Raw genomic sequence first — 10661 nt, forward strand, 5'->3', positions numbered from 1 at the left:
AGCCCATAGCCTAGAAATCTAGACGCACCCTAGCGGTAGCAAATTTTATTTGCTGCCCGGGCTAGTCTAGCAACTCTCCGTTGGCTTGCGAGCTGGAAAAATTAAGCTTCGATAAGGCCAATCACATCGTGTATAGAGTCGGTAGGCGGGCTTAACATAATGATTGATGGCAGAGTTGCAACGGTTCAGCGTGAATTCCCTGCTACTTGAAAACAAAGAAGATGAATGTTGCTGTTGGCGAACAGCGTGACACGAGTTAAGCTTTTTTTAAGTTGGGAAAAGTTTGAACTAGCCAACTAGCTCTGCTGGTGAGGAAACGCATGGGACTCATGAGTTGTAGCACTATCCAATTGCGTGCAGAGGGAATTTGAAAGACAATCGATTATCCCGCCCCTCGGACAGAGCATTGCGAACGGTGAGTCCCCAGACCCTACATCTTGATGTGGGTCTGGCTCGTCAGGCTAGGCAGCCCAAGCTCTGGAAACAAACAAAGTGGGGGCAGCCTGCCCCCCAAACAAAAACGAAATCCTGCATGGAATTTCTCTGGAAATTTTGAAAGTAGGGGTGAACTACTTCTCTGGCGTGTTTCATTTGGTACTTTTTCACCATTGGTACTATTTTTTTTGCACAAAAGTGTCTGCTAATACATTTAAATATAAACATTACCACAAACAAACGTGAATTCCTGTGAAATCCCTGACTGCGCCTTTACAGTAATATGTTTGTGTGGGAACTCGAATTTGAAACATGGTCCACACACAAACATGGTCCACACTGTTAATTATTGTTTACACAGAGACTGTGTGTGTGTGTGTGTGTGTGTGTGTGTGTGTGTGTGTGTGTGGAGTTAAACTATTCTAATAAATATAAACACAGAGTCAGTTGTTAGTGTCAGTAGTTGTTGAGGGTGTTTATGTGTGTGTGTGTGTGTGTGTGTGTGTGTGTGTGTGTTTATGTGTGTGTGGGTGTGGGTGTGGGTGTGTATATGTGTGTGTGTGTGTGTGTGTGTGTGCGTTTATGTGTGTGGGTGTGTATGTGTGTGTGTGTGTGTGTGTGTGTGTGTTTATGTGTGTGTGTGTGTGTGTGTGTGTGTGTGTGTTTATGTGTGTGGGTGTGTATATGTGTGTGTGTGTGTTTATGTGTGTGGGTGTGTATGTGTATGTATGTGTGTTTATGTTTATGTGTGTGTGTGTGTGTGTGTGTGTGTGTTTATGTGTGTGGGTGTGTATGGGTGAGTGTGTTTATGTGTGTGTGTATTTCTCCCCCCTCATTCCTCCGTGGCGTACAGCAGGTAGCCGCTGAACACGTTGCGTCCCTGCGTGTCGCCACACAGCTCCCGGCCCGACTGCAGCGTCATGTACACCTGGCCTCCGGGTGCCAGGGTCAGCAGCACAGTGTGTGTGGCGCTGTCCTGACCGTCGTCGCGGTTTTCCTCCCACACCGACACCACCGGACTCCGGTCCTGCATCAGCATGACACGGTGGTACAGCCGCTCACCCACCAAGCCGACATCAGAGTACACCGTGAAGGAGAAGGAGTAGACTCCAGCCCACGGGGCTGTGAACACACCTGCAGAACACAACACACAGACACATGTGTGTCAGTGCACGGCTTGTGTGTGTGTGTGTGTTGAGTTAAACTATTCTAATAAATATAAACACAGAGTCAGTTGTTAGTGGAAGTGGAAGCCGTGCACTGACACACATGTGTCTGGAAGGCAATCCACTTACACTAATAGTACAGCATGCAGTGTAGTGTATGCGATCAGGAGATCAGTGTATGAGATTAGAAAACAATGTCCCAGTAGCTGTTACTGCAGGAGCTGTGGAGCTGGACAGGCTCAAGTCATCTAGGATGGGGCTCAGCCATGCTGTTGTGTGCAGGGCAGGTTCTGGCAGTACATTGAGTTATTTTAGATCAGGATCATGACCAATTGTCTGGTATGCATCCATAGTTCACGAGTAGATCGAACTGATCATTGTTTACATTTATTGAGCAAATGCTTATATTTATTTAGCGGCTTGATCTCAAATGTGTGTGAGTACTGTAAGTGCACCACACTGGTACCGAGAGCGGGGTTGTATCCACTGGCAGAGTTCAGGGAGACCTCCCTGTAGGGGATCGGTACGCCGACTGTGAAAGGTCCGAAACAGCTGGTCATGGGGGTCAGCGTTGCAGTGAACGCCACCTGCCTGCCTTCTGAGGACAGATAAGGAGAAAGAGCACAGAGATGTGTAAGTAGGTTCTAACGGAGAAAGAGCACAGACAAGTGTAAGTAGGTTCTAACGGAGAAAGAGCACAGAGATGTGTAAATAGGTTCTAACGGAGAAAGAGCACAGACAAGTGTAAGTAGGTTCTAACGGAGAAAGAGCACAGAGATGTGTAAATAGGTTCTAACGGAGAAAGAGCACAGACGAGTGTAAGTAGGTTCTAACGGAGAAAGAGCACAGAGATGTGTAAGTAGGTTCTAACGGAGTTCTAACGGAAAAGAGCACAGACAAGTGTAAGTAGGTTCTAACGGAGAAAGAGCACAGAGATGTGTAAATAGGTTCTAACGGAGAAAGAGCACAGACAAGTGTAAGTAGGTTCTAACGGAGAAAGAGCACAGACGAGTGTAAGTAGGTTCTAACGGAGAAAGAGCACAGAGATGTGTACGTAGGTTCTAACCGAGAAAGAGCACAGAGATGTGTAAGTAGGTTCTAACGGCTGTAGGTGCATAGAAAAATAAGGATAACTTTTGAAGCACAGCAGGAACTGAGCAAGAAGCCCACATCAGTTAAAGCTTCCTGAATAAAACCACAATTTACACCTAGCTTAAGTGCTATAGCAATAGGTTTTCATACAGCATTTATTCAGAATTATACTTTTGTTCTACTGCTTTGTACTACACTATAATCACTTTGTATTTTTATTTAGTTGTAGTATTGTAGTAGCCTACAATAACGTCTTTTAACTCTGAATCATACTCCGTCATAATCCATGTAGAGCCTTGTAACATAACCATCATAACAGATACCAAGAGGTGTATATCAGTGGAGACCAGAGTATAGATCTACAGTGTGTGCGGTCTATCATGTATGTGATTTGTTGAGTAATACTATTACATTATAATACTATTAAACTAATATTACTATTATTTCAGAAACTGTGACATTTCCTTTGGCAGAGTGGCTGTCAGTGGCAACTGTACCTGCAAGTGCCTGAATCTGGCCATTGAGCTGCTTCAGGGCTTCCCATTGGCCCATCATTTGTGTGAAGACGCGCTCCTCCAGGTTAAAGAAGTCCCGTGCAGCACAGCAGCAGCCGCGCTGCCGGTTGAACGCACACTCACAGTCCCACCCTCCACACGGTAGGGAGCCGCTCACCTGCACTGTGGGTGGAGAGAGAGAGGGAAGTTAGTCTATTGTCATCAGTCATTTTCACAGATCTGTACAATATGGCCATCACATCCCATCACACACCATCAGCCTAGCATCACATCTTAGAAGAGTCTGTTGTTCCTCATTGGTGGAACGCGCTACCAGTTCCTGCTAGAGCAGGGACATCCGTCTCCATCTTCAAAAAACTCCTGAAGACTCAGTTCTTCAGAGAATATCTCCTCTCGTAGCACTACTTTCAACTAGCCTTGCTAATTCTAACACTTATCACCTGACTAGAACTGACACTTAACTGTAAAAAACAGGGTTCCCAGGGGTCCTTGAAGTTTGTGAATCTGAAAAAAATAATTCAAGGCCCTTGAAAGTTTTTGAAAAGAGACATAAATAAATGGAGGTCCTTGAAAGTCCTTGAATTTCTTTTTGAGGAAAAAAATCCATACAATTCCGTACAATTCCGCTTATTAACATGTACACGGCCAGCATGATTTCTGCGTGTTTCCCGCGTGTAGTGTTTGTTGCCCAAATATTTAATTTAACATTCTGATGAATAAACCGACAGGTTCATGGTAATGAGTTTAACTTGTTTAGGACAAGTTTATTTCAGCTCAGTTTTATGCAAAATACAAACATGAAAAATAGAATATGCCTACCATCTGTCATATGACCAAAAATAAAAGAAAACTGCGACAAGGTATCCTTGGTCTGTTGAGGTAACATGGTTTAACCATGCCCACGCTTGAAATTTATCGACACATTAGGTCCTTGAATTTAAGGATATTGGGCCTGGAAAGTCCTTGAAAGGTCCTTGAATTTGATCTTAACCAAGGTGTGGGAACCCTGAAAAAAGCAGCACTCACTGATGCATTTGTTGTTTTTGTACTCTACCTTTTAAATTGTTTTGAATTGTTCTAGAATTGTTGGGAGAATTGTTTTAAAAAGCTTTAAACTGTTTACCATGTTGTAAGTGGCTTTGGTTTAAAATGCGTCAGCCAAATGTAATGAGTCGTGGCGTTCAGATGAAGGAATGTAAGGATGAGAGGAGCGGGGAATTAAGGCATCACGGAAAAGAAAGAAAGAAAGAAAGAAAGAAAGAAAGACAACATGCAGTCATAGAAAATACACCAAAAGGACAGGGAAGATAATGGACAGAAAGAGGCAAGAGTGCCATATAAGTAAAGATAAGGAAGAAGTACCAAAGAAAGGTAAGGAGACGTATACAGCAAAGGTAAACAACAGGTTTCAAAGGACAAAGGCACAAAGGCAGACAAATGCTCACTGTTTAGGGGAAACACAAAACACAATGGTGGGAGGGAGAGACTCTAGAGAATACTATCTGAATGTTCACCCAAATGGGAAGAGTGATCACAATCCCTTGGCAGTTTACTTTACAATACAACACTATTTTGACGGAAAACAGCTGTAAAAGGATGTGAATGCTGTGTGTGTGCCTTTGTGTGTGTCCTTACATGCTGCCTCTCTCAAGTCCGAGGCCATGGAGATGGAGTTTCTTACACACGCCCACAGCACCACCAAGAGGCCCAGGTGCGCCATGTCAGCTCCCATCTTTCTTCAGAGCAGGCTGCAGACGTACACACTACAATGACAACATGCAGGACACAGAGGAGAGAGTATTTTACATAACTGTGGTATCCATCAACCTAACATTTTTGTGTAGTTATTAGTTATTCAGTTTCCAATTTTCTTAATTCAGTTTAGGCTGCTAAGATAAATTTCCCATTTTCATTAATACAGACAGTAAATTAATTAATTAATAGAAATGTATGCACAAATAGTTTTTCATCTTTTTTAAACCTCAACAAAAGAGAAATAAGCCTATGTTGTTCTCGATGAAAAGATTAAAAAGATGTATAGACAGATGTTCATGTCGCAGTGACACTAGAATATGAGAATAATAGTTGTATATTTTAGGAGGGACCTTACCACAATGATAGCAGATTCTTTAACTCTCTTCTCTTTTCCACTGGTCTTCTTTTCAGAAGTCAAAGACAAACCTTCCCAAATTCCAGATCTCTAACTGACTCCTCGTAAGTTATTGGAGCCTAGTTCATTTACTCACTCAGTCACTCTTCTACCCATGCACATACACAGGCATTACCAGTCACGCTAGCTACAGCGGAAATGGCCACAGAATATAGGTCTATACTCAGTCTCCAACTTGACAGGCTCCCGGCTCTACACCCACAGCAAGGATGCTTACTGACAATCACACTGCTGGCCTGAGCAGGACGGTACACGGACGGGTCCTGTCCACCTGCTGGTTTTATTCTGGGGGTTTGTCATGACCAGACCCCATGGTCGTCCCACCTCTCGCTCTCATGTTCTCATTAGGTTGGGTGGAGGGTATCCCCACAGAGACCGCCAGTCCATTATACCAGTGCTCCTCACTCCCAAAGGCCTCTCCAGAGGGATTCTAGCAGTTTGTGAGTGCCTGAGGAGATCATGAAGATTACACTGGTATTGTTATTGTTTTATAAAGGGCAGTCTTCAGAGATGGGGATCAGATGATCTTTTAGAGATGTTGATAGATGGATGGGTTTTAGAGGAAGAAAACAACACTACAGTTGTGGGAGGTGTGTTTGAAAAATAACAATAAGCTATAGTTATGTTAGTTGCAATAATAATACAAATACTAATGGTTCTAACAATACTAATAATTTGAACAATTATATGATTATTATTATTATTATTATTATTATTATTATTATTAATAATAATCATAATAATAGTAATAATAATAAAATAAAGCTGACAGAACCCATTGGGAATAGGCCTTGCATGTGTGCATTATTAGTGTTACTGGGTCAGTGAAGTCAGAATGGACAGAGTGATAAGATCAGAGCGGAGAGTATTTTACTTTAATAAGGGACTACAGTCCATCCCTATGGTATAGCATTTCACCTGGAATAGACCGAGACCTCAATGGGAGGCCTAGTTTAGAGGACAGCTAACACCTACACTGTTGTACGTTGTTCTCAGGTTAAACATGAGTGTGTGTGTGTGTGTGTTGGACGGGAGGAACGTTGTGTAACTCCAGTGGAAGGTGCATTTAGTCTCATTTTGCGACGTCAACATCACCATAACCACCGAGCCTAAAATCCGATTCAGGGAGGAACAGGAGAGTAATTAATGAAGCATCTTAATTCTGTTTTACCTTTAAGACCCAATTTAATTTCCCTTTCTCTAAAATAAGGTGTGGCTCATTCTGAGCATAATCTCTCACTCTCTACGTGTCCCAGTCCACTGAAATAAATTCTGTACTGCGTCATTTCTTGCTCACTTGTTACTTGCTCTTGCTCTTGCTCTCTTCTTGTCTGTATTCTCTGAAAAAAGGATGAAGGTGACTGCTGCTGTTCTGAAATAGGCCTACTATTGAATATTTTAATTGGGATTTGAATGTTTAAAGACCACCTCTGAATATCAAAATTCTAACCTTGTTAACATGCCCATATGATTTCTGCAATATTTTTTGCAATATAATATTTCTAAATAAGCAGGCAACAACTTCAACAACTTTAGAGGAACAGAGAAGGGATGCAGGGGTGTAATAAACTGCTGGAGTCCGTCTTTAAGAATGGTTGGTGTAAATGTGAAATTACGTTCAAACTACCATATTCACATAGGTTCACATAGGTTTCCATATTCACATAGGTTTCGAAAATCTACCGGGCACCGTTGAGGTAGATGGTTCATGTCCATTGTCCTTTATGGGTTAGTGAGCTGTCTGCATGCAAGATCAATTTCAGAAGTGGCTTATCAGTATCTAAATCAGTCTTAGGTGAAGGGAGTGGCCATAGCATGAAAGAGCATATCACCTGATCCTGTGAGCGCTGCTTTATGTGGAAAGGCGAGATTTTTCGGTTCTTATTATGGAGCATATCAGAGTCACTATGACATCAGCTGGCTTGCCCACTGATAAAGGAGTCATTGTGTTTCAGGACATTGCTTAACATGATTAGATATAGAGCCGGGGAAGCTGTGAAGCAGCACTGTGCAGCTGTGGAGAATGTCTGACAGTAATATTTGGCCTGTTTGCTTGATTAAGTTATCAAGTTAGTTGGAGGATTGTATATCCTCTCACATGACCCTATAGTTTAATGTTAGAAAGGTAAAATTCAAACAAGACTTTTTTTTTCAAATGAAAGTTTATTTCTGCTAAAATACCTTGGATACCTATGATTAGATTTTAATTTGGGGCAAAATACATTATGAGAATTTGTGCGTGTGTGTGTGTGTGTGTGTGTGTGTGTGTGTGTGTGTGCGCGCGTGTGTGTGTGTGTGTGTGTGTGTGTGTGTGTGTGAGTGTGTTTCTATTCTGTTGTGTAGAGCATGAAGCCACTGAAGGTGTTGTAGTGATTCTGGTCATCACACAGGTAGCAGCCAGGGAGCAGCCTGACAGACACGCGGTCCCTAGCGCGGAGCTGCACCGTGAGGACCACGCTGGCCGTGTCCTCCTGGTCCTCGTGGTTCTTCTCCTGCAGACCGGCCAGCACCACACCGTTGCGACTCAGTTGCACACAGGCGGCCAGCAGGGAGCCGGGCGAGCCGGCGTCGCTGAACGCCGTCACGGCCAGGCTGTAGATGCCGGAGTGTGGCGCGGTGAACACGCCGGTCCTGGTGTCGTACGCCACGCCCATGTTCAGGAAGACCGCCTGGTAGGCCACGTCGATCTCAGTCCGGGACGGGCCCACACAGCGACGCCAGTCCGTCAACGCCACGGAGAATGCAGTGCGGCTCTCTAAGGACAGTTAACGACACAGTGACCAACCACAGAACACATACAGTGCTCTCTTGCTTCTAAAAGTGCCTTCATCTTTTTTTTTTTTCAGGTAGTAGAATGTGAGAAATCAAATGAATCAGAGTCAAAATAAATGTCAGAAATATCAGGTAGACAAATAATTCACATAAACAGAAAAGCTCCCATTGATCATTTAGTGTGCACACATTCAATTGGAGCGTTTTTCTGGTGTGCGAGTTCATTTTCTACCTATTTTATTATAGTGCCTCATGTACAATTTGGGACAGTGTTGAGAAGCTAATGAGAGACATTGGCACCAAACCAGAGATTTCACAGAGGCTAAAATATGCAAGCCTTTTTAAGTCAGATTCTTTTCTTAGATTGACTGATTGATTGATTAATTAATTGATTGATTGATTTGTGTGTAGGCTATGGGGCTTCTACATAGGATACAGGGGAAACACACACACACACACATACACACACAGACAATCACGTATATCTACATGCAACAACACACACAAGCACACACACAAGCACACACATGAAGAAGCGTTCCAACGGAAAGTTCCCGGTGTGGTGTCAGCCCTCACCCTTGTAGCTGTTGAGGATGTTCTGGGTCTTGTTCAGCCTCTCCTGCAGGTCCGTAACGCTAGAGTTGAAGTGCTGCTGCATCTGCCACATTCGCTGTTGCATTAGGCAGCAGCTGCAGGACATCGGGTCAGTCAAACACACTAGGGTGAGAAAGGGAGAGATGAGAACAGACACTAAACACACGCACCCTACAGCCTATGGGTGAGGCATAGAAATGGATATGTAATAGCAAAACAGTACACATAAGGCTGTGAACAAAATATACATTAACATAATCATATGTTCCTCAAAAACTTGAGCAAGTGTAAGGGGAATATCATTAGAACTGTGTGTGGACATAATACACTTTCATGGATGTACATACACACACACACAAACACACACACACACTCTGTGAAACTACAGCATACTGAAATTATAAAGTATATTTCCATATATATAACATATTTAATAATATACAGATTATCTGTCCTGTCCCAGAATCCATGCTGAGTGTAAGCCACTGAACTCTCCTCTCACTTACAGTTATCTGGCACAGGTGGTGGTGTTGCTCCAGGGCCGTGCCAGGAGTAGGTCCGGGTGTCCCGACCCAGTGCCAACCCAAACAGAGCCAGAACAACAAAAGCTGTGCCTTGGAGCAAAAACATTTATACAGTCATTAAACTGTGCTACAAAATCAGAGGAACTCTCAAAGGCGCTGTACTAAATAGATTAGGAGGGTATAGAAGGACGTGAACAACAAGTTCCCTATGAGAATAATTATGTCTCAATCTATTTATGTAAATATATTACATCAGTAAATGGAAGCAGATTAATACTTTAAAAGTAACCACATAAAAATCCCATTTTCATACGTTTTGGGAGTATCATATCCAAATGCAACACCCATCAAATGGTGGAGCTTGTTTGTGTTGGTGCCCATATTCCTACCTTTCATCTCTCCTGCCCCTGGTTTGTCTCGGTGAAGTCTCAGTGTTGTCTCCAGACAACACAGAGATGTCGCCCAAATATCTGAAGGTACTGTAGTCTCCAGTCAGTGAGATGAAGTTTTTCTTGGAGTCCCTTATTTATTTGACCAGAGCACCCCACCCTTCCATTGTGAACGCATTATGGGCTAATCTGTCCGCCATGTACAATATGTCAGGTCTGATATAACAGATACATGTGTAATAGCAGACACTTAAGCTGTCCAGCCTTTTGGGAGATTGTTGTTGTGTGCGCTGTTTTTGGTCCGTTTCCCTCACCCCAGGAGCTTGATTACTGAGGGGAGAAAAGACCAGGGACAATAGACCAATACCAGAGGAACAGAGAAGAAGTGGACCAGATAAAGTGTGAGACAGCGAAAGTAGATTATGGTCCTATTTCAGATGTGAAGTCTAGGGTGTCTGGTGTATGAAAGCATGGCTGGAGTATGAACACATCAATGTGTGTGAGAGAGAGAGAGAATGTGTGTGTGTTTGCATGCACTTAATAAAAACGGCCCCTCATTGAATATTTTTTTCTGCAATCACTTTATTTGAGACTTTCTTTCTTTCCACAGATTTCTGTAAGAGATGGCAGTACCTGACACTCCTAAACAAGACAGAGCGCCTTCACACACTCAGGCAAAAGAACAATCACTTTCACATCCGAAAGATAGAGGGAGGGAGGGAGAGAGAAAAGGACCAGAGAGAGAGAGGGAGGAGAGAAAGTGCCATCTGCCTCTTCGTCCCTCTTGAGCTCTCACTTCATCTTCCACTCAAAGGACACCCCTTGTCCAGTTCACCATCTGCTTGACCTTTTCTGTCGCTCATTTTATTATTAAATATGACTTTGTTATTAAACGTTAAATGTTTTATTACTATGTGTATCTCATTGCACCAGTCACACAGCCATACATGCACCTAGGAGGCAGTGATAGTTGCAGGGACAGCTAAGGGGTTCATTTTGGAGAG

At 43.1% G+C, this 10661-nt stretch overlaps 3 protein-coding genes across 3 annotated transcripts in view; all 3 read right to left on the reverse strand.

The window, feature by feature from the left end:
* Positions 1-1267: 1267 nt before the first annotated feature.
* Positions 1268-3555, reverse strand: LOC121709791 (cerebellin-3-like). The gene is made up of 4 exons (XM_042093390.1): positions 3522-3555; positions 3191-3370; positions 2068-2199; positions 1268-1569 (listed from the first exon to the last, which is right to left on the reverse strand). The coding sequence occupies exons 1-4, from the start codon at positions 3553-3555 to the stop codon at positions 1268-1270; spliced, it is 648 nt and encodes a 215-aa protein (XP_041949324.1).
* A 3596-nt stretch (positions 3556-7151) lies between these two features.
* LOC121710068 lies at positions 7152-9402 on the reverse strand. The gene is made up of 3 exons (XM_042093945.1): positions 9251-9402; positions 8727-8867; positions 7152-8133 (listed from the first exon to the last, which is right to left on the reverse strand). The coding sequence occupies exons 1-3, from the start codon at positions 9372-9374 to the stop codon at positions 7706-7708; spliced, it is 693 nt and encodes a 230-aa protein (XP_041949879.1). The 5' UTR covers positions 9375-9402; the 3' UTR covers positions 7152-7705.
* A 677-nt stretch (positions 9403-10079) lies between these two features.
* Positions 10080-10661, reverse strand: part of tppp2 (tubulin polymerization-promoting protein family member 2) — a 3701-nt gene continuing 3119 nt past the window's right edge. The window contains exon 4 of the mRNA XM_042093952.1: positions 10080-10661. This exon is cut by the window's right edge and continues 621 nt beyond it. The gene's annotated coding sequence lies outside the window, so the exon portion shown is untranslated.

The sequence above is a fragment of the Alosa sapidissima genome, chromosome 5 (assembly GCF_018492685.1).
Source record: "Alosa sapidissima isolate fAloSap1 chromosome 5, fAloSap1.pri, whole genome shotgun sequence".
NCBI classification, from domain to species: domain Eukaryota; kingdom Metazoa; phylum Chordata; class Actinopteri; order Clupeiformes; family Clupeidae; genus Alosa; species Alosa sapidissima.